This window comes from Trematomus bernacchii, unplaced genomic scaffold (assembly GCF_902827165.1).
Source record: "Trematomus bernacchii unplaced genomic scaffold, fTreBer1.1, whole genome shotgun sequence".
NCBI classification, from domain to species: domain Eukaryota; kingdom Metazoa; phylum Chordata; class Actinopteri; order Perciformes; family Nototheniidae; genus Trematomus; species Trematomus bernacchii.
The window spans coordinates 486,480-513,231 of NW_022987890.1; the positions used below are offsets into that span (position 1 = coordinate 486,480).

A 26,752-nucleotide genomic window follows, 5' to 3' on the forward strand; every position below is an offset into this window, starting at 1 on the left:
CTGTCCCAGGTGTAGGGATAGTCTCAGCAGCATACACACCTTAGTGCAACGTTGTGTGTCGTGTGTCAGTATTTACAAAAACTATACCAAATAAACTGTTATTAAATGCAGTTTGTCGCTCATCCTGCCGCTGCGCCGACGCTTCCTCATGGCGCAGCGCCCACACTTCATCCTGGTGCTGCTGGCGCTCCATCTGCTGCTTGAACACTTCTGCCTGGCGCTCCATCGAGGTGAGCATCTTGTCCTCCGTTTCCTGGGCCTTGGTGAACAGCACCATCTGATCTCCACGCAGCGACTCATTCACCACGGCACGCCGGTCCTCCAACGCCTGGGCGGTGTCAAAGAAATTCGCATCCCGTGTCCGCTTTCCTAAGAGGGGAAAATAAGCAATATACAAGATCTTAGTCGCCATGTAGTTTTACAACATACTAGGAATGTGTTTTTTGTATTTTCACAAATAGAATTAAGGTTTCACAAATCTGAAACTGTATTATAAAGAATCTTTTGACTCTCTGGGATAATCCAGTCCAGATTTGATGAGTGTAGGTATAGTGGTTTTAGATCAGGACCTGGTCTAATGTGGTCTACATGTAAAAAAAGCACTGAAATCTCCCTTTTTTGTATTTTCACAAATAGAATTAAGGTTTCACAAATCTGAAACTGTGTTATAAAGAATGTTTGGCCTCTCTGGGATAATCCAGTCCAAATAAATCGGCTATGCAGCGATTCAAGAGGTTCAAACACGGAGGATTGTTCCTTTTTGAAGAGTGCTTCATGTATGCTTGAACTTTGTTTAATGTTGTTGAGGCAAGTTAAACATAAAATATGATGAATATTATGAAATAAACATGATTGTGAACATCAGTTCGATGCGTAACGTTCTTTCAAGACAAAGTTACAGTGTGTGTACCTTTGCGTTTGGTTGCTGGTAAGGAGGACGACAAAGCGCTGTGATCTAGAATGCAAAGCTCACTTGTTTCCAATCCCGAGAGTTGTCCATCCTCGCCTGAAACAGACGATTAGTGCCATGAGTTAGTGAAGCAAATTACAGAAACACTGCACAGTTATTCACAAGTCAAAACGTTTTCATACAGCGGAGAATATCTAGCTAGCTAGATGTAGCTAGCCGGGGCCGGTGTTAGCCTATTATGGCTAGCATGGCTAGCTTGATCTACTGAGCAAATAAAAGTACATCTGAGACCATTATTGTGCAGATTAAAACCCCAGTGCATGTAGTTGATTTTACCTTCATCGTGGTAGTCATCGTTGGCCACTGAATCCGCCGTTTGTAGTCCTGAGTTTCTTTATATTTAGCCGGCTGTGCACAATTCCCAGGTCGAGTGAAAGCTACTGAACTGGCTTCAGTAGCATTCCTTGGGTCGCGTCCTCGGCGTAGATCTCCAGAAGCGCCGACACCTCCTCATCATTTCTTGATGCTTGCCATAACTGCTTTCAAAAACAAACACAACGCACGGAGCGTTGTGTTTTTGTAGCGAGGAAAAACAATGGCGTCTCCACACAACATTTTCAGAGTTGTACGGGCGTGGTTTGCAATTCGCCCAGCCAATCAGCACTGGGGAACTTTTGGAGCACTTTTCACCCACAGAAAAGTACGCTCTCTGAGCTGGCTCTAAAAATGGGGGTAAAAGTACCCGAGATTAAGTACGATTTTTGGTGTGAACGCGACATAAGGGGTACTCACGGAACTAAAACGCGAAAAGTACGGTGAAAGTACTCCGGTGTGAACGCGGCTAAGGAAGGGGGATTTGGTACCGTTGACCAAAACACACTGTTTTCTGTTCGATAAGTAAGATTTAACCCACTGTATTGAATCTGCCGAAAAATTGAAATATGTCAGCTTTGTAAGGAGCACTTGGTGGTCAACAGTGTCAAAAGCCTTCCTGAGATCAAGGAAGACAGCACCTAAATATGGGCTCGTGTCCAACATAGATTTAACCTTTTCCACAAAGACACAGTTAGCTGTCTCAGTGGAGTGGTGAGCACGAAAACCAAACTGCATTGGGTGGAGTGGAGCGAAACCTTTATCTAAATGGTTGGTGATTTGTTTTGACACCCATTTCTCAGCTACCTTAGAGACACAGGGGAGGATGCTGATTGGTCTGTAATTGGACATCATTGCCTTATCCCCAGATTTAAAAATCGGTGTCACCGTGGCCACCTTCCAGGATGATGGAACTTCCCTCGTGCTAATAGATTGATTTACTAACATAGTAATTGGTTTTATTAGACCGTCAATATTTGTCTTTATAAAGTTGGTGTCTAAATCATCTGCATCCCTAGCTTAGAACATCTTAACCCTGAGATTATATGTTTTACCTCCACCTCTGTGATTTCCTCCAGGTCAAAAACGGGGTGTGTATCAACAGTCGGGCTAGGTGAGACCCCATTCATCCCTTAGTTTAAAGGTAGTTATAGTTTGAACGTCATTTCTGACTTTAATTATTTTATTATATTTCTCCGCACCCTCAGTAATTAAAGTCTTATCATTAAATCTGAACTTTTATGTCTTTTTAATTCCTACTGAATCAGAATTATTTCCCTTCTGAACACCAAAAAATGTGATTAATAAAGTTATTATTTTTTAAACGGACAAAATCCGTCTCTATATTTCTGACTTAACGTCTGTGTGGTTCGACGGCTTTAAACTTTATTCTGTTCATGATTTACCTTCAGAAGATTACATTTTATTAACACGTTCAGCTGTTTGCTCCATTTCAACATCAAGTCGCAGTTTGTGGTCATTTCTCAAAACCGAAAGTAAACAATACACTGACTAAAATAGCCTGGAGTTAAATTTGCAGACAAATGTATTTAAACTAAAGACCAGTATTTCCATTGATCATGTATTTAAGTTGAGCAAGTTTAATATTATCTATACAAAGGACACTCACCTGTGACAATAATCAGGATCGCCCTCGATGTTTCGTCTGAACTGCGCACTCTCAATGAGGAAGTGCTCTTATATCCTCACCTTCAAAATAAAAGCACCACACAGAGAGTACCATAATACTCAAATAAAAATCAAACTTGTTTATGACTGAATTAGATAACATTATAATGTAGGCCAATTTAAATAAACAAATTCATCATTTTATTATTAGATTTGTTTAACCCTTTTCATTTAAGTGATCCCTTTTAATAAAAGTCACTGGCCCAATTCCAAACCCCACCCTACCCCCTCCCCCTCCCTGAGAGAGTGAACTCCGTCTGTAGTCTCTCAGATTAAAGAGGCTCCTTCACTCAGATGGAGGGTAGAAAAACAAGATTTAGAACAAACTCCCCTCTCTCCAGCAGAAACAGGACATGCCGTACATTTTCGTAATAACGGTTTCAAATCAGCATCTCTTGGATTCAAAATTTAAAAAATAAAACTCAAAAAAATTGTAATGGTGTTTCTTTTTTGTAAACCACTTTTTGTTTTAAAATCTGATGTTAATAAGCTGCTTGGTTTTTGCAACAGTCCCTGTAAATATACACAATTTTATAATAAAATGCACACAATTAATGTTTTCTAGACTAAACACAGGTATGATCCTGAGTTAAAAACAATACGAGGTAACATGAAGGTGTTAACATCTTTATGACGATATTTAATGTCTATCTTGTTGTGCAGTTTATCAGTGAATAGGCTTGTTCGAGACGAGCTGCGGCTCGCCTCGAAAGGAGACGAGAATAGCCGATCGCAGCCGGGGGAGGTCTCAAAAAGCTCGCCTGAAGTCGGACAGCTCGGAGTCGGCTTCTTCCTCTTCTTCTTCTTCTCTCGGTTTTTTGGCGGATTGCAAACAACTTTAAGGTGCATACTGCCACTTCCGGAGTCGGCTTGACTCGGTTTGCATTTATAAAGAATGCACACATGTGTTTAATCTGTTAAGCACCAAGCCTGTTTTTCATGTTTCAGGCTCGAAAATGACATGCCCAAAACAAATGACTACAACTTAACTTCTAAAAGGGTTATATGAATAATTTCTTTTATCAAAGCAAGGTTACATCTGTGAGTTGGATGTAGAAGTGTCAGAATCAATATAGATGTTTTTTATTTTAAAGACAATTCAGATTTTACATAGTAAAAAACTGTAAATTATAGTGTCCGTCCAAAAATTTATTTTTTACAGATAGTGAATACTACCCTTGAATGATGGGTTAGTAGACTAAAAGCTTTAGGAATCCAAAGTACAACATATAATAAGTACCCTGTATCAAGATTGATGCAAAACAAGTGACATTTGACCTTTTTAGAGAGATTTAGCCAAAACCACCCCACCTCTGAGGTGATTTGGGTGAAAATGTTTTTTTTTCCATATCTCTGGCCCCCCTTGGTCGTTTTTGATGGTTGACACCTCTTTCTGACCATTAGAGCCAATAGAATCGAAGGGGGAGGCCCCCACACACACACGTTGTGAAGAGAAAAGGTGGGGGCTTCGCGCATGTAAATGTAAAGCAGAGTGGAGCTACATTCTAGCTCTGGCATTTGGAAACTAAAAAGCAGTTTTATTGCTTATGGATTATCAGAAATCATTTCAAAGAGGACACAGACACATTGGATTAACCTATGGATTAACTGCAGCATCGTTTTTTTATCGTTTTAATGCCATTGAAGACCAGTTTTGACCAAGGTAAGCCATGTTAGCGTTTCTAGCTACCTAGCTCCACATGTTATGATGTACGCTTTCGTTTATAGCGTCGCAAATGTTTATCACTGAGTGTTGAGGTGGGCACCATTAGATTCAGTGTCTCCAGGAGACCAAAAACGAGTGGTTGGCTGTGCATCTAGGATAAGTAATAAGGGAGTTATTGTGAGTTTAAGTGCCGTTTTAGATTACATTTTTTTGCTCGTGGCTAATTCAGAGGCTGAGTGCTAGCATTGTGGGTTTTTTTTGGAAAAGAAAATTAAAAAGATCAGTTAGCTGAGTTTCTTCCCGTTACATGGATATAAAACATTCATAGTTTATTAAATATTAAGATCCCTTAGACGTTGTTTCCTGCAAATGACGCGTTTATCCGCCCGGTACCGGGCGGATGGTGCGTAACAGGTTAATCGTTAATGTCAGATATGTACTAAGTAAATACATTTGTTCCTGCTCAAGATTAGATTAAACTTTATTGTTATTGCACAGATTACAGGTACTGAGACAACAAAATGCAGTTTAGCTTCTAACCAGGAGTGCAACAAGCAGTAAAGTGAAAAGTAATGTACACAATCTACAGAATAAAATATAGAATGAATTGAATGATGAAAAAACAGAGAGGGGTATGAATACACTAGATATACACAGTAGCCTATGAACAGTATGAACAGTGTGTATGAATACACTAGATATACACAGCAGCCTGTGAGCAGTATGAACAGTGTGTATGAATACACTAGATATACACAGCAGCCTGTGAGCAGTATGAACAGTGTGTATGAATACACTAGATATACACAGCAGCCTGTGAGCAGTATTAACAGTGTGTATGAATACACTAGATATACACAGCAGCCTGTGAGCAGTATTAACAGTGTGTATGAATATGCTAAGATATATAAAGTAACGGTAAGCAGTGCAAGTATAGTATAAAATATATAGATATTAATGTCATGATGATAAACATTGTGGAACAATGATGAAAAATGTGAATGGAAGTGGCGACGTAAAACTGACACAAAACAACAACACACTTTTGCCGAGCCAATGGAGAGTTTCATCAGCAGCACGGGGTAAAGACCACCAATGAGCTCTCAGCTCGAGATACCAGCGAGTCGTATCCATGGATGTATAATAAGAACTGGGTTGCGGTCGAATAGTCCATTTAGTTTAGGAACCTTCCTAACGGAGTGAAATGACCCGGAAGTCCCTCAGTGGCAGCCAAAGGGAAGGAGGTTTCAAGCTTCCTTTATAACCTCCTTTAGCTTAGGAACCACTGGACCTCCCTAACCTAAAGGAGAGGAGAAAATGCTGCCCCACAATGCCTTGCGGCCGCGGCATTTACCGTCTCACAACAGTCGGCCGTTCACGGAAATAACCGATTATGACCGAGAAATGATATCATGAAAGTTACGGTGCTTATTAAGCATTTTAAAACGTATGTGGTAAGTTGCCAAAGTGCTTTGTTTTGAACGTTCATCAGTATTATAATCAAAAAGAGAAATATGAACGTTATTTTCCTGTTCCATGTTCAAATAAACCATTTTCAGTGGTACCGCTGAGAAAGAGTCATTTTTTTGGTCATGGAAAATTAGGTAAAGGTCATGGAGAAGTCATGGAAAATCATTGGTGAAAAAGTGTATGAACCCTGCAAGCAACAGAGCTTAATTTAATACTTGTGTGGGTTGTAGCCTACATGAAACCACTTGGTAATATACAAATATATGTATTTGGAGTTATGATCAATTGTGATTTAAATCTTTATCTAAAAAGTAAAGCTGATGATGGATTACTGTGGTGGATATATAGCCTATTTCTCATTGAAATGTGATGGTGTAAAAGGATAGTAACTGTGATTATTCATGTTAAGTACCCAACAAGTAACTAAAACGTATAATACTTGAAGGAAAGGTGTAAAATGTTTCCATAAATACCAATATCACACACTACAACACAGACTATAACACCCCTTGTTGTTAAATATACCAGGCTGCTAAATCCTCCAAACTGTTACAGGATGTGTATTTTGTAAAATGTGTAACTTTTTTTATTATAATTTCTGGTTTTTAATCTTTAATACTTTTTTATGCATACTTTAAGTAACATTAGGCTGTCTTTGGCTCTTTTCTGCTGTAACAATGTAAATGTATTCTGATTCTGATCTAATTGATATGTTTTTGTCACAGTTTGTTTCCCTATATTGAGACACTTGTTTTGTTTAAGATTATTTCTCCTTTTTTTACAGACATCCCAACCATAGTGGAATGCTGTTGTAAAGGATTGCATTGATCCGTGCATCAATACCTTCAGCTTTGAGGCCTCCAATGAATGAAATCATCTTGTGGCTGGGAAAAATGTGAACAAATAAATCCCACAAAGAGTGACTTTCTGGTGTAATCATTATAATCTCAAAGACAAGCGCTTTTAGTAACAATATATAAAATCATTCAGCAGCAGAGGTTGGGGTGAAAACAGTATTTCTCATCACATCTCCTCTTCATCCCATCTCCTCATCATATCCAGAGCCAGGAGAGCTAATCCAAAGACCTCATCACACCTCCTCTTCATCCCATCTCCTTTCATCATATCAGTGCCAGGAGAGCTAATCCAAAGACCTCATCACACCTCCTCTTCATCCCATCTCCTCATCATATCAGTGCCAGGAGAGCTAATCCAAAGACCTCATCACACCTCCTCTTCATCCCATCTCCTCATCATATCCAGAGCCAGGAGAGCTAATCCAAAAACCTCATCACACCTCCTCTTCATCCCATCTCCTTTCATCACATCCAGTGCCAGGAGAGCTAATCCAAAGACCTCATCACACCTCCTCTTCATCCCATCTCCTTTCATCACATCCAGTGCCAGGAGAGCTAATCCAAAACCTCATCACACCTCCTCTTCATCCCATCTCCTTTCATCACATCCAGTGCCAGGAGAGCTAATCCAAAGACCTCATCACACCTCCTCTTCATCCCATCTCCTTTCATCATATCCAGAGCCAGGAGAGCTAATCCAAAGACCTCATCATCACACCTCCTCTTCATCCCATCTCCTCATCAAATCCAGTGCCAGGAGAGCTAATCCAAAGACCTCATCACATCTCCTCTTCATCCCATCTCCTTTCATCATATCCAGTGCCAGGGGAGCTAATCCAAAGACCTCATCATCACACCTCCTCTTCATCCCATCTCCTCATCATATCCAGAGCCAGGAGAGCTAATCCAAAGACCTCATCACATCTCCTCTTCATCCCATCTCCTTTCATCATATCCAGTGCCAGGGGAGCTAATCCAAAGACCTCATCATCACACCTCCTCTTCATCCCATCTCCTCATCAAATCCAGATCTTCAGCATCACCACCAGTGTCTAGACCCCGGGGGGTTCCCTATATGCTCACGGCTGCATTTCCCCCTTTAGATATAGGATTTCAGGATCGGGGTCTAATCCCCAAAGACTTAACATTTATCATATGACATGTGTCAATAAATGTTCTTTAAACAAAATGAAGTCTCTCCTGGACCCCATCCTCAACTTTTTTTCAAACCATGACATGCCTTCAGAGGGCTTTCCTGTTGATCATGTTTGGTGGATCTTTTAATAGAATCATTGTAATCAATATTATATTACCTTTTAATCTATATAAATTGTATTAAAAATTGTTGTCACTATTTTTTTCACCTAGTTCTACTATGCCAGCCATCAGAGGTATACATTTTGTAACATCTCTTTTAGGTTTCATTTCTTATATTTGTGAATTTCTATATAAAATGCTGATTTCTACCTGAAATGCTAATGTATTTTTAATTACATTTTCGTAGAGCTTTGACTTTTTCAGCTGAATAAATATTATAACTAGATGGTTTTGTTCAGCATTGCCAGCTTCACTGTTGAGCTTTATGTTGTGCCTTCTCCTGTGCTCTGAAATCAAAATGTGGATAAGCATAACACAACACTAAAATAAACACTACAATACAACTTGTTATTTGACACACACAAGGTTGTTCATTTGTGTGTATAAATATACAACACAGGCTATATACATATATATATATATATACATATACAAGTATAATTAATACAACTGTTAATTTGATTAGAGCTTTGACACATATATCTTTATTTTAGGGCTGTCAAGTTAACGCGTTAATAACGCGTTAACGCAAAAAAAAATTAACGCCACTAATTATTTTAACGCGATTAACGCATGTGTATTTTTTGTCCTCGGCCGCCGTAGTTTCAGAGCGCATCGAGTGTAAAATACCATCGACAAGCTGATGCTGACAGCCCTGCTCCTGCCGCCCGCTTGTGGCAGACCACACTTCCACGCTCACTGGCAGGCCCGGACTGGCCATCGGGAGGACCGGGAGGGAGTGTGTATGTGTGGCGCGACTCGCGCGAGCGAGGCACACCTACGTGTTGTTGTTAGCATCTGGTGCTAGCTAGCTGCGCTAACGGATATAAGGAGCTGTTTCAATGACATTTCGCCGACAACTGCGCCGAGCACTTGACTTTATGCAGGTAGCCAGACAGTGGGACATTGTACGAAAAGTCAGCGCAACATTATTGCAGCGTCCAGGCAGCTCCCATTCGAGCATATATGCCTTGAGCTGCACATAGCTCAACGATCCATCACAGTGTCTCCACACACACACACACACACACACACACACACACACACACACACACACACACACACACACACACACACACACACACACACACACACATATTATTGTATGAGAGAGGTTCCAGGTTGAATTGAGGCGAATATTTGTAATGTTCAGGTTGTTGTGTTTAATATTCATGAGAATATTTGTTATTGTTCAAATGATAATAAACAAACATATAAAGCATATTTGTCCACTCATATGTTGATAAGAGTATTAAAAACTTGAAACATATCCCTCTAAGGTACATTTAGAACAGATAAAAAATGTGCGATTAATTTGCGATTAATCGCGATTAACTATGGACTATCATGCGATTAATCGCGATTAAATATTTTAATCGACTGACAGCCCTACTTTATTTATATATGTATATGTATGACGACTTCCTCAGCGATATCATATGGTATAGCTAATTAATCTGGGTCAAAACGTGTTGTGCCCACATGCAAAGGTTGTAAACTCTGGCTTATCCCTGAGTGGTATTATAGTAATAGCAAACAGCAACGTTCAACTCCTTTAATGGTATATTGCAAGTGCAATAAGAAGCTACAGGGACGTTAATCTACGTCGGTAATATTAACTTTATTTAATACAAGATTTAATCATACAGCCCATGTAGTATAATATTTTACAAATGATGAATTACAGCAAACATGTGCAATATATCCATTATTACAGCTCCGTGGGCTGGCAGTAAGGCGATATGGGTCCGTTCTTATTGTGCATCCATGGGTAAAGATAAACGCATGTAGTGCTGAACACGTAACATGAACGTGCCGGGCGGCGCGGTCCCGTGGGTTAGATGCGCGTTCATAATGCAGAGGGAAATAACTCACAGAATAACGTTATTAGCACATTTTTACAACTTGAGGAACGAATGTTTTTAATAAGGGCTATACAAGTGTTCATACTGGGTAGTTTATTTAGTTTAAAAAAAATTATCCAACGATTTACAGACCACTCTTTCCCCATGTAAGTCAATGGGAAAAAGTGTTTCCGGGCCTGGCAACCAAACGGAAGTGTAGTACCGCCGTTTGGCCAGCACGAATATTTTCATCTGAGTCCGGCGCACTTCCTGGGGGCTTGGTCGTTTCCCATCAAGCATTTCGCTTCCGCAGCCCGTGGAGAGAAACTGCGCCGCCTCGCCGCGCCTCGCTCTCAAGTCTGCGGGCGTCTTTGTCCCGCGAGATTTCAACGTCTCATGTAGGCGAGCCTCCAGAGCAGGGGTGGGCAAACTTTTTGGCTCGGGGGCCACTATGAGTTTTAAAATGTGACAGACGGGCCGGGCCAGTAGCAGATCGGTAAAAAAATATTTAGCTGTCCGCTCCTCATTATACACTCGGCACTCAATGTTGACTTTTCTTTTCTTTGGTCCACTCATTGTTACAGATGCAGGTTCAAAGGTGAATTAGGTTCAAAGGTGAATTATTGCGTTATTGCATCATCGTTTGCGTCATGACGTAACCATTTACGTGCCTTCTTATGACCCACACAGCGTTTTACGTCGCTGATTTTCTCCGCAACACCGCTCACAACAACATCAATAGAGGACTGCGTCGGGTCGTTTTTAATCATACGAAGCCAGATTAAATTAAAGAACTACTTCTCCAACCTTATACTTTTCTCCAGAGTGCCGTGGTGCATTGTTTATTAATGTGGTTCAGCTGCATTACTGCCTGCTGCAGTGCTGCTCTTCCACCGGAGTTTAGTCTACTGTTAACTCACGGCATCGGCCGCTGTGAAGTCTTCACTGTCTGACTGTCACACAAGCAGCTGATAAATATCCCCCATCCCCATCAGTGAATGTGTTTTAGTCTGAAAGCTGTTTGGCATCACAACGCTGTTATGAAAGTTTCTCTGGCATTCTACAGGTGATGTTGTTTTTGCATAGCAACCAAAGCTAATCAGACTATCTTGACTACTTGTTGCTATCATATTGTGGGATAAGCCGTTTTCTACACGCATATTTTACCGGCGTAGTTTTCGTTATGATTATACTTGTGATGGCCAAAATATAGCCCATGTATTGATTCCATCCGATAGCTGCAATAATACAAAACAACAGGAAAACGTCTGCCTCTCCACAATGATCAATAACAGTGAACGGATGGTTATTAAAGTAAGGTAAAATAAACAGAATCAGGGCCTTAGTTTGCCCATGCCTGCTCCAGAGCAAGTCGGACAAAATGACTAACCATCATGCAACGCACTAGCAAGACGTTGATCGCAATTGCGCAGGTCTGCGCAGGTCTCGCTTGTCTCTGGCCCTTTCTCATGTCATCAAATGTCCCATCCTCGACTCCTCGACTCCTCGGTCCTCCGGTAGTGACCCGGAAATGAATTTTAGCGCGCCATGTTGAAGGACATCTCATTTCTCGAAATGCATATCGAGGACCGAGCATCGAGCGTCGAGGAGGCTCTCTGGAGGAGCTATAACCGAGGATACACTGATGGGTCCTCCACAGTCCTCCACGGCTCCTTCGTGGATGCATTTCCGGCAACAGTGATGTTTCAAAGAGTCGAGACGCACGGCCGGACTTATCTCAGCCAATGACAGCTCTGCATGCATCCCCTGGATATTATTTTATTAACTGCTTTCATCGCGACGCGATGTTTACAGTGAGAACAGCTGTGAGGTCCGTGCAGAAAGCAGAGCAGTGTGTATAATATATATCACTCAGTATTACAGGCCTACTCTCTTTATTTGCTTTAGTTTAGTAGATATCTACAAACAAAGTCGATATTTTTCTAAAACCATTTAGTGCTTCACATAATAAAATACACAACGGCTGTAGCCTGATGATATGCTTTAGGAGCTGTAGGTGCGTGTGTGTGGTGTAGGTGTGTGTGGTACAGTGTGTGCGTAGATGCAGCGGACAGACAGGTCTCAGTTGGTTTGGTGTCCTCTGCTTACTTGTAATACTTGTAAATAAAACTTTTGGCCCGTCATTTATTTCCCTCATTGTAGCGACCAGAGAGGGGGGGGGGGATATATCCAGTCTCTGATAGTGTTACGTTATTATGAGAGTGCTCTGTTTGATTCTGAAATTGTATATATTCGTGTGTGTGTGTGTGTGTGTGTGTGTGTGTGTGTGTGTGTGTGTGTGTGTGTGTGTGTGTGTGTGTGTGTGTGTGTGTGTGTATGTCCGCATCTGTAGCCTGTTATTGTCTCATTATACCGCACTATGAATGAATTAAAAGTAAATATATAAGTGGTCATGAACACATCTGTCCATCAGACAGAGGGCTGCTGTGCCTCCTGTCATCATTAATGGACGTCTCTTTAAAATGACCGCTCAGAGGAGAGGAGTTCTAATTTCTGTAACCGCCTGCTGCTTCCCCTCCTCTCTCCTCGGTTCCCCTCCTCGGCTCCTCCGCTCGCATCTCCTGTGGGCGGGACTAAGTCTCGAGGATAGGAGTCGAGGAGGGGAGTCGAGGAGGGGAGTCGAGGAGGGACATTTGATGAAATGAGAACGGGCCACTGTGATGGATCGTTGGAGCTATGTGCAGCTCAAGGCATATATGCTCGAACGGGAGCTGCCTAGACGCTGCAATCATGTTGCGCGTACTATCCGTGCTGAGTGTGCTGACTTTTCGTACAATGTCCCACTGTCTGGCTACCTGCATAAAGTCAAGTGCTCGGCGCAGTTGTCGGCGAAATGTCATTGAAACAGCTCCTTATATCCGTTAGCGCAGCTAGCTAGCACCAGATGCTAACAACAACAACAACAACACGTAAGGTGTGCCTCGCTCGCCCCACACATACACACTCCCTCCCGGTCCTCCCGATGGCCAGTCCGGGCCTGCCGGTGAGCGTGGAAGTGTGGTCTGCCACAAGCGGGCGGCAGGAGCGGGGCTGTCAGCATCAGCTTGTAGATGGTGTTTTAAACTCGATGCGCTCTGAAACTACGGGGCGGCCGAGGACAAAAAATACACATGCGTTAATCGCGTTAAAATAATTAGTGCCGTTAATTTCTTTTTGCGTTAACGCGTTATTAACGCGTTAACTTGACAGCCCTAATATATATGCTATATATGCTCTGAACGTTCCACTTCCTGCCTGCCCGACCTTACGTTACGGCTGCGCCGCGACAAATATAGGATTCAACCTAATTTTAGAGGAGCCCTGCGCCGAGACGCTTCTGGGACGCTTCTGGGACGCTTCTGGGACGCTTCTGATCCGTAACGCGCTGCGTGTGGTGGAATAGCACCCATTGACTAGAGTGGCCGCGATCGCCGTGAGCACCGCGGCGCAGCCGTAACGCGCCCGTAACGCGCCCGTAACACGCCCGTAACACGCCCGTAACGCGCCCGTAACGCGCCGCAGACGGACCCGGTGGAATCTAGGGGTAAGCGTCCAGGAGCGACGCTTGGTCAGGGTCCCGTGGCGTGCAGTTGGGACGCTCCGAGGCTCCTTCAGCTTCATAAACGGACGCAAAGAGCTTTCAACTGATTGCAATGTATTCCCATCGGCGGCGGTATTTGACGCTTAGGGAAGCACGGCATTCGTTTGTGTCGGAGGCTGTTAAAGGCAATGTGAGCGTCCATTCCCATTGGATAACGGAGAATTGTACACCCGGAAGTAACTATTCTCCTTACTGTCGATTGATTTGACAGTGATATCTCCACTACTCATCAACTCAAAAACACCAGATTATCCTTGTTAATTAAACGACATTGATAGGTTTTAGTGTGTGTACAATGCTTTTGTCACGTTTCCCCTTCAATTCTGAGAAACAAGTCGTTTTCTATGAGTTTTGGATGGGCCGAAGACATTACATTACCCACAATCCTCTGTAGCAACCATAGACTGTATAAAACAATTCAATAATACATTATTTCCGAGTGTGCTTGCTTTTCTCTTTGAAAGTCATCACATAACGGCATTGTAATACACGTTTCGGCTGCATTAAATATGACATATCTGCCGTAGTTAACTCTATTTATAGAGCCCTGATGACAAGACTTCTAGACAAACAGGAACTGCCGCCAAAACTGAAAACTTGACGTGGATCTTAAATATATCAGCAATTAAACATCATCTTACATTTCTTTTCACACAATACGTCTCCTTGCAGTATCAACACTAATTCGGCTGACTTTTATATTTGATCCAATTGGTAGATAGGCTGTATTTACGCCATAACGGTGCACAGCTGATAGAAAGGGACACCCACTGGTTAAAGCACGTTATTGTATTTTATAATTTTATTTATTTAGTGTGAGTAAAGTTTAAAAGACTTTAGCACTAGATAATGAAATGTTTGAATAAATAAGTTTTATAGACATGTTAAAGAGGAAGACACGTTTAATAAACCACATTTAAAAGCAGAGTTTAAACTGAGGCTGACTTTACTTTCACATGTATTTTCTAAATGACCTTTAGTTCCTAATAATCTGAGGAATACAGTGTGTTAAGGTAAGTATGAATAATACGTGTATAAGTGTATATTATAATATATGATATGATGTGTCCTCTTGAATGTGAGGTTTCCTGATTATTAATAATAAATGTGTCTCTGTCCCTGAACAGGAGAGAAGAAGAGAAACAGCAAGGACTTTCCTCCAGGTGTGAATCACTTTCAACACATTTAAACATCTGTCGGTCCATGTTCCAGATGCTGCCTCATGTTGGGCAGCCTGGTCCCTTTAATACAAAACAAGCCACTCTTTACTCCAGAGGAAAACACACCTTTGAGCCAAAAGAGTAAAGTTAGTGATTTCTAATAGAAAGTGATAATCTCATGAATGTGTTTTCCTGTCCCAGCCTTCAGTGAGCTAAGGCTGGTTCTTCTTGGGAAGACTGGAGCAGGGAAGAGCTCCTGTGGAAACACTTTGCTGGGAAGAGATGCCTTCAGCGCCGCAGTCCATCAGTCCTCAGGTAACAGCACAACGCTCACTGTCAGGGGTGAAGTGCTCTCTAGTACTGGAGCGCAGCTATGATGCTCCTTTTGAAGCTCATGTAACTGCTGTCAATTAACACTCCAGCCAGACTCTGCAAAGCACGGTCAGGTAATATATAAGTATACTGAGGCTGTGGCTCAGTGGAATTGTGCGCTGAATTTAGTGCGCTGAACTTTGAATCACGGGGTAGCAAGTTCGAGTCCCACTGCAGTCAGCATGTCGTTGTGTCCCTGAGACACTTCACCCCAAATTGCTCCTCTGGGGATTGCCCACAGTATTGAGTATGTAAGTCGCTTTGGATAAAAGCGTCTAACAAGTAACATGTAATGTTATGTAGGGCTGTGCGATTATGGCAAAAATCATAATCACGATTATTTGGGTCAATAATTGATATCACGATTATTAAATACGATTATTCATTGACTTTGAAAAAATCCATTTATTGAACTTTAAAACAAATACAAATAATAATTTGAACAGTATCTTTTTAACTGTTGATTACCCTGAACGTATAATTCAACTGAAAAACCAATACAAAAATAAATAAAATAAATGATACATTTAAATAAATAATTTCAAAATAATAAATACCAATAAACAAGATCAACAAATATTTTGGAGCGCACTTCCACAAGCTACTAAACATATATAAATATGATAAATACAAATAAATGAGACCAAAATTAATTAGATCAAATATGTTGCAGTGCACTGTCACAACCTAGCAAAGCTAAATAATTGTTTTTTTCGATTATGTTGTTTTCGTAATTGTGGCAGGCTAAAATCGTAATTGCGATTAAAATACGATTAATTGCACAGCCCTAATGTAATGTATACACGAATTAATAACTGTGTGATTCCAGAAGATATATTCCAGCAGAGCTCATAAAATGTCCTATAGAGTGGAAACACTGTAAAGATCTTAGTCTCTGGCGTTGGCCCTGCAGTGAAATAATACACTTCTCATTTACCCAAAACTGGTGTTTACGGATTGGTTGTTCGTCGTCACCTGACAGTCTCCCAGTGCGGTTAGCCCTTGAAGCTGGGACCTCGTTCTCCTTGACCTAAACGCCGCTTTCGACACCATCAACGACTCCACCCTCATCATCCGCCTCCAGTCTTCCATCGGCATCCACCTCCCTCTCCTGGTTTAAATCCTATCTCTCTGACAGACATCAATTCTTCTCCATCAAAAACTCCAAATCCCCCACAGCCCCCGTCAATCATGACGTCCCTCAGGGTTCTGTACTTGGTCCCCTTCAGTTCATCATCTACATCTTCCCAATAGGACAAATCCTCCGTCAACACCAACTCCAGTTACACTGTTGCTCACCTCCAACCGACGCTCGGACCACATCACCCCTATCCTCCAAGACCTCCACCCGACGCTCCGACGACATCACCCCTATCCTCCAAGACCTCCAGCCTACGCTCCGACGACATCACCCCTATCCTCCACCACCTCCACCTGACACTCCGTCCACATCACCCCTATCCTCCACCACCTCCACCTGACACTCCGACGACATCACCCCTATCCTCCACCACCTCCACCTGACACTCCGTCCACATCACCCCTATCCTCCACCACCTCCACCTGACACTCCGACGACATCACCCCTATCCTCCACCACCTCCACCTGACACTCCGTCCACATCACCCCTATCCTCCACCACCTCCACCTGACACTCCGACGACATCACCCCTATCCTCCACCACCTCCACCTGACACTCCGACCACATCACCCCTATCCTCCAAGACCTCCAGCCTACGCTCCGACGACATCACCCCTTTCCTCCACCACCTCCACCTGACGCTCCGTCCACATCACCCCTATCCTCCAAGACCTCCACCCTACGCTCCGAACACATCCCCCCTATCCTCCAAGACCTCCACCCTACGGTCCGTCCACATCCCTCCTATCCTCCAAGACCTCCACCCTACACTCCGAACACATCCCCCCCTATCCTCCAAGACCTCGACCCTACGCTCCGACCACATCACCCCTATCCTCCAAGACCTCCACCCTACGCTCCGACCACATCCCCCCTATCCTCCAAGACCTCCACCCTACGCTCCGAACACATCCCCCCTATCCTCCAAGACCTCCACCCTACGCTCCGACCACATCCCCCCTATCCTCCAAGACCTCCACCCTACGCTCCGACCACATCCCCCCTATCCTCCAAGACCTCCACCCTACGCTCCGACCACATCCCCCCTATCCTCCAAGACCTCCACCCTACGCTCCGACCACATCCCCCCTATCCTCCAAGACCTCCACCCTACGCTCCGACCACATCCCCCTATCCTCCAAGACCTCCACCCTACGCTCCGACCACATCCCCCCTATCCTCCAAGACCTCCACCCTACGCTCCGACCTCCCCCCTATCCTCCAAGACCTCCACCCTACGCTCCGACCACATCCCCCCTATCCTCCAAGACCTCCACCCTACGCTCCGACCACATCCCCCCTATCCTCCAAGACCTCCACCCTACGCTCCGAACACATCCCCCCTATACTCCAATCATCAACCCATCAAACACTGCATTGACTTCAAAATATTACTTCTCCAAAAAAAAACAATAATGATAACAACATGTGAATGCGAATGTGTTGTTTTTAACGCAGGCGGCGTTGGAGTTATTTCTTGGCTCGAAGGGCTAGTTCATGTTAGCTGCTAGCAGCCGGTGGGTAGCATATTCTGCTTGGCTAAATACTCAAGGTAACGCTAACAAAGCTAATGGCTATTCCTAACGGCTAACAGCTAATGCTAACGTAGGCTCCATAGAGGTACATTACGATGGGTTCGAGCTCTATTCAGTTAAAATGAGTGTTGGTCAAAGATACAATTTAACATTATCACAATGCATTCAAATGTTGTTTGTAAAATGTGCTTTTGGTGAGAAACTGTGTTCAGGATTATTCTGTGTGTTTCAGAGTGTGTGTGTGTGTGTGTGTGTGTGTGTGTGTGTGTGTGTCATATTGTGTGTTTCAGAGTGTGTGTGTGTGTAACATAGTGTGTTTCAGAGTGTGTGTGTGTGTGTGTGTGTGTGTGTGTGTGTGTGTAACATAGTGTGTTTCAGAGTGTGTGTGTGTGTGTAACATAGTGTGTTTCAGAGTGTGTGTGTGTGTGTAACATAGTGTGTTTCAGAGTGTGTGTGTGTGTGTAACATATTGTGTGTTTCAGAGTGTGTGTGTGTGTGTGTGTGTGTGTGTAACATATTGTGTGTTTCAGATTGTGTGTGTGTGTGTAACATATTGTGTGTTTCAGAGTGTGTGTGTGTGTGTGTGTGTGTGTGTGTGTGTGTGTGTGTGTAACATATTGTGTGTTTCAGATTGTGTGTGTGTGTGTAACATATTGTGTGTTTCAGATTGTGTGTGTGTGTGTAACATATTGTGTGTTTCAGATTGTGTGTGTGTGTGTAACATATTGTGTGTTTCCTCCCCCCAGTCACCAGGGAGTGCTGTAAGCAGACGGGGGAGGTCTCTGGGAGGCAGGTGGAGGTGGTGGACACCCCCGGGCTCTTCGACACCTCGTTACCGGAGCACAGCGTGAAGAGAGAGATCTCAAAGTGCATCAACATGTCGGCGCCGGGGCCCCACGCCTTCCTGCTGGTCATCAGGGTGGGGCCGTTCACCTGCGAGGAGCGAGACGCCGTGCTTCAGATGGAGCAGATCTTCGGGGCGGACGCCTGGAAACACACCATCGTCCTCTTCACCCACGGAGACGCCATGGGGCCTCAGCTGCTGCAGGAGGCGGGCCCCGAGCTGAGGGCCGTCCTGAAGAAGGCGGGGAACTGGTTCCACATCTTCAACAACGCCAGGGCCAACGACCGCGGACAGGTGCTGGATCTGCTGGAGAAGGTGGAGCAGATGCTGGAGGCTAACGGAGGGCAGTTCTACTCCAACGTCCGCTACGAGGAGGTGGTGGAGATGCTGGACCGCAGAGAGGCGGAGCTTAGGGAGCTCTACGACAGGAAGCTGAGGGAGGAGATCCAAGGGGTGGAGAGGAAGTACGAGAAGAAGCTGAGGGAGGAGCAGCATCAGCGTCTGCAGGTAGAGCACCGTCTGCAGGCCGAGCTGCAGGAGCTGAAGCGGTACTACCAGGTCCTAGAGAGCGGGGTCCGGCTGGTGGTGGAGCAGACGGTGCCCTCCGACTCCTTCCAGGAAGTGCTCTCCCAGTTCAACGAGAAGCTGAAGCTCAATATCCAGTCCTGAAAGCCTTTTTCTAGAAGTCATGTGAGAAAACAGATTTGGAAATGTAAATGTTAAATCACTCAATCACTCTTCTGCTCTGTCTTCTTCTCAGCCGTATGTTCTTTGCTAAGAGTAACTAAGCTGCAACACAGAAAGTTAAATGTGTTAAGTGTTATTATTTGCATTTTGTACACAGATGTTTAGGTCTTAACTTCTGTGAGAAAATATGGAGGTTTTGGGTCTTTGCATTTGAAGTCACGAAAAGAAACATCAAATATCAACATCCGCAGCGTCTCTTCCGAACAGTTCTGCAATTTGATTCTCTAAATTCTGGAACTAGAATAAGGGCGATTGCTTTGAGTGCTTAGGGTTATCAGGAGCAGCAGTTCTGTCAATCTGTATTACTTTATGTTATGACCTTTAGCACCTGCATCAAGCCATAAAGCTGCAGAGGCGTACAGCCCTGGGGGAGGGGGGTGATTCTCAGAAAGAAAACGTCACTTTAAAAGCCTTGTCGTACATTTACCAATAAATCGTGTCTATTTCTTCAGATTAAAGTGATACATTATGCTTTGCAGATTTCTGAGCATGCTCTCTGGGAAAAGCTGCAGAAATATTAAAAACATGTTTTGTATTCTTATTGTTTTTAATATATGTCATTTCCCAACAGGTCTGTCATGTTTCTAACCTTGAGGGGTTTCAAATAATACAATTATATAAAACATTTGTCCTTTTTGTGTCCCCTCTGTGTAAAGAGACTCTCTTTTTATACAGAGGGGACACATGTCTCTTCTTCATCAACATGTGTCCCCTCTTCTTCATGTCTCTTCTACATCAACATGTGTCCCCTCTTCTTCATGTCTCTTCTACATCAACATGTGTCCCCTCTTCTTTCATGTCTCTTCTACATCAACATGTGTCCCCTCTTCTTCATGTCTCTTCTACATCAACATGTGTCCCCTCTTCTTCATGTCTCTTCTACATCAACATGTGTCCCCTCTTCTTCATCAACATGTGTCCCCTCTTCTCCATGTCTCTTCTACATCAACATGTGTCCCCCTCTTCTTCATGTCTCTTCTACATCAACATGTGTCCCCTCTTCTTCATGTCTCTTCTTCATCAACATGTGTCCCCTCTTCTTCACGTCTCTTCTACATCAACATGTGTCCCCTCTTCTTCATGTCTCTTCTACATCAACATGTGTCCCCTCTTCTTCATGTCTCTTCTACATCAACATGTGTCCCCTCTTCTTCATGTCTCTTCTACATCAACATGTGTCCCCTCTTCTTCATCAACATGTGTCCCCTCTTCTCCATGTCTCTTCTACATCAACATGTGTCCCCTCTTCTTCATGTCTCTTCTACATCAACATGTGTCCCCTCTTCTTCATGTCTCTTCTTCATCAACATGTGTCCCCTCTTCTTCATGTCTCTTCTACATCAACATGTGTCCCCTCTTCTTCATGTCTCTTCTACATCAACATGTGTCCCCTCTTCTTCATCAACATGTGTCCCCTCTTCTTCATGTCTCTTCTTCATCAACATGTGTCCCCTCTTCTTCATGTCTCTTCTTCATCAACATGTGCCCCCTCTTCTTCATGTCTCTTCTTCATCAACATGTGTCCCCTCTTCTTCATGTCTCTTCTACATCAACATGTGTCCCCTCTTCCTCATGTCTCTTCTACATCAACATGTGTCCCCTCTTCTTCATGTCTCTTCTACATCAACATGTGTCCCCTCTTCTTCATGTCTCTTCTACATCAACATGTGTCCCCTCTTCTTCATGTCTCTTCTTCATCAACATGTGTCCCCTCTTCTTCATGTCTCTTCTTCATCAACATGTGTCCCCTCTTCCTCATGTCTCTTCTACATCAACATGTGTCCCCTCTTCTTCATGTCTCTTCTACATCAACATGTGTCCCCTCTTCCTCATGTCTCTTCTACATCAACATGTGTCCCCTCTTCTTCATGTCTCTTCTACATCAACATGTGTCCCCTCTTCTTCATGTCTCTTCTTCATCAACATGTGTCCCCTCTTCCTCATGTCTCTTCTACATCAACATGTGTCCCCTCTTCTTCATGTCTCTTCTACATCAACATGTGTCCCCTCTTCCTCATGTCTCTTCTACATCAACATGTGTCCCCTCTTCTTCATGTCTCTTCTACATCAACATGTGTCCCCTCTTCTTCATGTCTCTTCTTCATCAACATGTGTCCCCTCTTCTTCATGTCTCTTCTACATCAACATGTGTCCCCTCTTCTTCAGTCTCTTCTACATCAACATGTGTCCCCTCTTCCTGTCGATCTCATCAACATGTGTCCCCTCTTCTTCATGTCTCTTCTTCATCAACATGTGTCCCCTCTTCTTCATGTCTCTTCTTCATCAACATGTGTCCCCTCTTCTTCATGTCTCTTCTACATCAACATGTGTCCCCTCTCTATACCTCATGTCTCTTCTACATCAACATGTGTCCCCTCTTCTTCATGTCTCTTCTACATCAACATGTGTCCCCTCTTCTTCATGTCTCTTCTACCATCAACATGTGTCCCCTCTTCTTCATGTCTCTTCTTCATCAACATGTGTCCCCTCTTCTTCATGTCTCTTCTTCATCAACATGTGTCCCCTCTTCCTCATGTCTCTTCTACATCAACATGTGTCCCCTCTTCTTCATGTCTCTTCTACATCAACAGGTGTCCCCTCTTCCTCATGTCTCTTCTTCATCAACAGTGTGTCCCCTCTTCTTCATGTCTCTTCTACATCAACATGTGTCCCCTCTTTCTTCATGTCTCATTCTTCATCAACATGTGTCCCCTCTTCCTCATGTCTCTTCTACATCAACATGTGTCCCCTCTTCTTCATGTCTCTTCTACATCAACATGTGTCCCCTCTTCCTCATGTCTCTTCTACATCAACATGTGTCCCCTCTTCTTCATGTCTCTTCTACATCAACATGTGTCCCCTCTTCTTCATGTCTCTTCTACATCAACATGTGTCCCCTCTTCTTCATGTCTCTTCTTCATCAACATGTGTCCCTCTTCTTCATGTCTCTTCTCATCAACATGTGTCCCCTCTTCCTCATGTCTCTTCTACATCAACATGTGTCCCCTCTTCTTCATGTTCTCTTCTACATCAACATGTGTCCCCTCTTCTTCATGTCTCTTCTACATCAACATGTGTCCCCTCTTCTTCATGTCTCTTCTTCATCAACATGTGTCCCCTCTTCTTCATGTCTCTTCTACATCAACATGTGTCCCCTCTTCTTCATGTCTCTTCTTCATCAACATGTGTCCCCTCTTCTTCATGTCTCTTCTTCATCAACATGTGTCCCCTCTGTGTAAAGAGACTCTGAAAGTTTCAGGAACAAAGATTCTCTCTCTTTTTGATCCATTTATATAAAAACCTGTCTGTAGGGGCCACATTTGAAGTATTTTTCTGTGTTTATTACGGTACATGTTTTTGAGTCACTATAGGTGGTGGGCGTGTCAAAGGATTTGTGTCGTGACGTTTGCGGTTATATCCGGTTGCTTTTACCTGCGCACTTTGTGATAGATGGAGGGGGAGTGAGCTGGAGAAGGACCATTTTTGTTGACCACACGCATGCACGCATGCACGCATAAAAGAATATACATATGGATATGGACTATTGAACTTTTGCTTTGAAAATAAAAGGTCAAACGCATACTGTTGGAAAGACTGAGTTTTTGCGCGTCCACTCTTGTTTAGTCCCTCGCGGCACTTTGTTTGAAAGATTACTGCCGCAATATTAAGTCAACAAAAAGACTTGTACCACAGCGTGGATCTACGGAAATCGAGGATATATACGGGGATTCCTAGGATCGATCTGGGACGCTGTGGAATTAAAAGGCAGTAGCGTGGCGTGGGGAAAAATTTAGGGGAAGCCCATTTTTTTGGGTTGGGTTAATTTATGCAGACACGGCCCCCCCCCCCAAATGCAATACCAGCCGCACAATGCGCAGTGTGAACGAGGACGGCGGTGGCAACACTGGACTGTGACTGGACGAGAGATGGCAGAGGGAAGTGACGAGGCAGGAAGCGAGTTAGGAGACATGGACGTAACAGGCGCAGGCGGGAGTTGTGAAAATGGAAAATGGGATATAGTGAGGAGAAATAAACGTAAAAAGGGAGGAAATACTAATTCGGATGAGAGCAATAGTGAGGGTGAAAGGAGCGAAAGAGTGGTCGGAAATAGGCAACAGGAGTTCATGGTGGTTGTGAAACTTGCGCAAGAGGGAGCTTCGTTTGGCGTGTGGAACCCAATACGGTTAACTAAATCCATCAGTAAAGAAATCGGGGAGGTGATGAGTGCTAAAGTATTGAGGAATGGATCAATGTTGATCAAATGTAGGGATAGAGAGCAACAGGGGAAAGCAATAACGATGAGTACTGTGGAGGGTAAGAAAGTGGAATGTTCACTGTTCAGTGGTAGAAAGCTAGTCAGGGGAGTTGTGACAGGAATCCCCGTCAGAATATCAGCTGAGGATGTGAAAGGGAATATAACAAATGCAAGAATAAGTGATGTCAAACGCATGAAAGCAAACCGCAATGGGATCAAAGAGGATAGTCTTTCGGTTCTGATCACTTTTGATGAAAAAAGTCTTCCGGAAAAGATACTCATTGGATATATGTGTTATTATGTGAGACCGTATGTTCCACCACCACTAAGATGTTTTAAATGTCAGAGATTTGGACATGTGGCGGCAGTGTGCAAGGGAAAACAAAGGTGTGGCAGATGTGGTGGAGATCATGAATACGGCAAATGTGAGGAAGGGGCAAAGCTGAAATGTTGCAATTGCGGAGGGGAGCATAGCTCAGCGTACCGTGGATGTGAGGTTAGCAAGAAAGCAGAAGAGGTGCAGCGAGTCAGGGTGACGCAGGGAGTTAGCTATGCAGAGGCAGCAAAGACAGTTTCAGGAGGAACGCAGGTTACAATGGAAAACAACAAAAAGAGCAAAGAAACAGAAAAAGTTCACAACTGTGTTAAGTTGAAGGAGGACACTCTGATAGTGAGTCAAAGAGAGTTTGTACTGTTTATGGCAGAGATTATCAACTGTTCAGCGCAGACTAAAAGCCGGAATGAAAGAATCAAAATAATTGTCAAATCAGCTGAAAAGTACCTTGATGTGAAAGGGATGCACTGGGAACATGTGAAAGATATCCTGAATGATGACGTCCAACAATCTCAGACATGGAGTGGATCATCCTGATGGTGTTAATTGTACTGCAGTGGAATGCTAGAAGTTTAATTGCAAATGGACAAGAGTTCAAAAAATATATTGACAACCTGGGAGAGAAACCTAATGTACTTTGTATCCAGGAAACATGGCTGAAACCACAACTGGATTTTATTGTGAAGGGATATACTGCAGTTAGACGAGATAGGGACTCTGGCAGAGGGGGAGGAGTTGCAACATTCATACAGAGTGGTATAAGTTACAAAGTTATGCATGTAAGTACAGAGCATGAGGCAATAGTTATAAGGGTATGGAATGATAGAGGACCTATAGATATAGTAAATTATTATAATCCATGTGGGAAATTAGATCAAAGTATATTAGAGGATGCTGGGGGTTCACTGCAAGACAAAGTAATATGGTGTGGGGATTTTAATTCACATAACTCGCTATGGGGAAGCAGTAGCACAGATGCAAATGGTGCAGTAGTTGAGGAATTTATAGATGACCACGGGCTAGTGTGTATTAACACTGGGGAAGGAACACGATATAATTGCACGAAGAATATTGAAACAGTACTCGATCTGACATTTGTATCTAGTGCTATAGCAGGTATAAGTACATGGGATGTGGTAAAGCATACTACAGTGGGCAGCGATCATTATCCGGTGATGACTAAAGTTGGAACCAACATGAGTTTTGAAAAGGAAAAGAAAATTCCTAGGTGGAAATTGGGAAAGGCTAATTGGGATGCCTTTCAAGTTGTAAGTACGAATAGATGTAAAACACTTCAAGAGGAACATTTTGATGATATAAATAAATTCAATGATGAGCTGGTCAAGGTTATCATTCATTCAGCTAAAGAAACAATTCCGAAAATTGCAGGAGCTAGGCGTACCAAGAGTGTACCCTGGTGGAATGGTGAATGTAGCAAGTCCATTAAAGACAGAAATAAAGCATTCAGGCAACTCAAACAACTCCATTCTCAGGAAGCTTTGAATCAGTATAAAAGGGCCCAGGCTATAGTAAGGAGAACAATAAGAACGCAAAAACGCACTTTTTGGAGGCAATATTGCAATAGTATTGGAAGAGAAGTACAGCTTGCAGATGTTTGGGGCATGATTAGGAGAATGGGGGGAATTCGAAGGAATTATGAGTTGCCAGTTTTGAGCAGAGGGGACATAATGGCTGTCACAAACTTAGGAAAGGCGGAACTTCTAGCTCAAACATTTAGGAAAGTTCATAGTTCGGATAACCTTACAGAGGAAGCCAGGCAGTGCAGAAATAATACACTAATGGAAAACCCGAGAATATTGGATAGAGTAGAAGTGTTAGGGGATCAGTTGGACCTGCATTTTAGTATGTTTGAGTTGAGAAGAGCAATTATTAGTGCTCGTCAAACCACTCCTGGGAAAGATGGTGTTTGTTACAAAATGTTGGAACACATGACAGATAACACTCTAGTCATTGTGTTAAGGTTGTTTAATAGGGTGTGGGATTCTGGCCAACTTCCTTCAGTGTGGAAAGAAGCGATAATAGTGCCCATCCGAAAGCCAGGGAAAGACCCTTCAGATCCATCTAGCTACAGACCTATTGCCCTGACATCTCATTTATGCAAAATTTTGGAAAGAATGGTTACAGAAAGGTTAACATATATCTTAGAAAGTAAAGCTCTGTTGTCCCCATATCAAAGTGGGTTTCGTAGGGGTCGGAATACAATGGATTCTATATTGTGCTTAGAATCAGACATCAGGAAAGCACAGACCAACAAGGAAGTAGTGATTGCAGTCTTCTTTGATATTGAAAAGGCTTATGACATGCTCTGGAAGGAAGGACTACTAATCAAGTTAAAATCATTGGGAATTGGTGGTAAAGCATATAATTGGGTTATGAATTTTTTACTGGACAGGAAAATACAAGTAAGAGTAGGTGCAGAGTACTCAAGTGTTTATGCTGTGGAGAATGGTACTCCGCAAGGTAGTGTATGTAGTCCGTTGCTGTTCAATATAATGATACATGACATTTTTAATCAAGTTCATCCAAGTGTGGGAAAATCTTTGTATGCAGATGATGGGGCTTTGTGGGCAAAAGGTCGCAATGTAGCACATGTTGGAAAGAAAATACAAGCTGCA

General features: G+C 43.2%; 1 protein-coding gene across 1 annotated transcript; it reads left to right on the plus strand.

The window, feature by feature from the left end:
* Positions 1-8,339: 8,339 nt before the first annotated feature.
* Positions 8,340-20,090, plus strand: LOC117469911 (GTPase IMAP family member 7-like). Its single transcript, XM_034114384.1, has 4 exons — positions 8,340-8,355; positions 14,854-14,889; positions 15,088-15,201; positions 18,683-20,090. Exons 1-4 carry the CDS (start codon positions 8,340-8,342, stop codon positions 19,447-19,449), a joined length of 933 nt encoding a protein of 310 aa, XP_033970275.1. The 3' UTR covers positions 19,450-20,090.
* Positions 20,091-26,752: the final 6,662 nt, after the last annotated feature.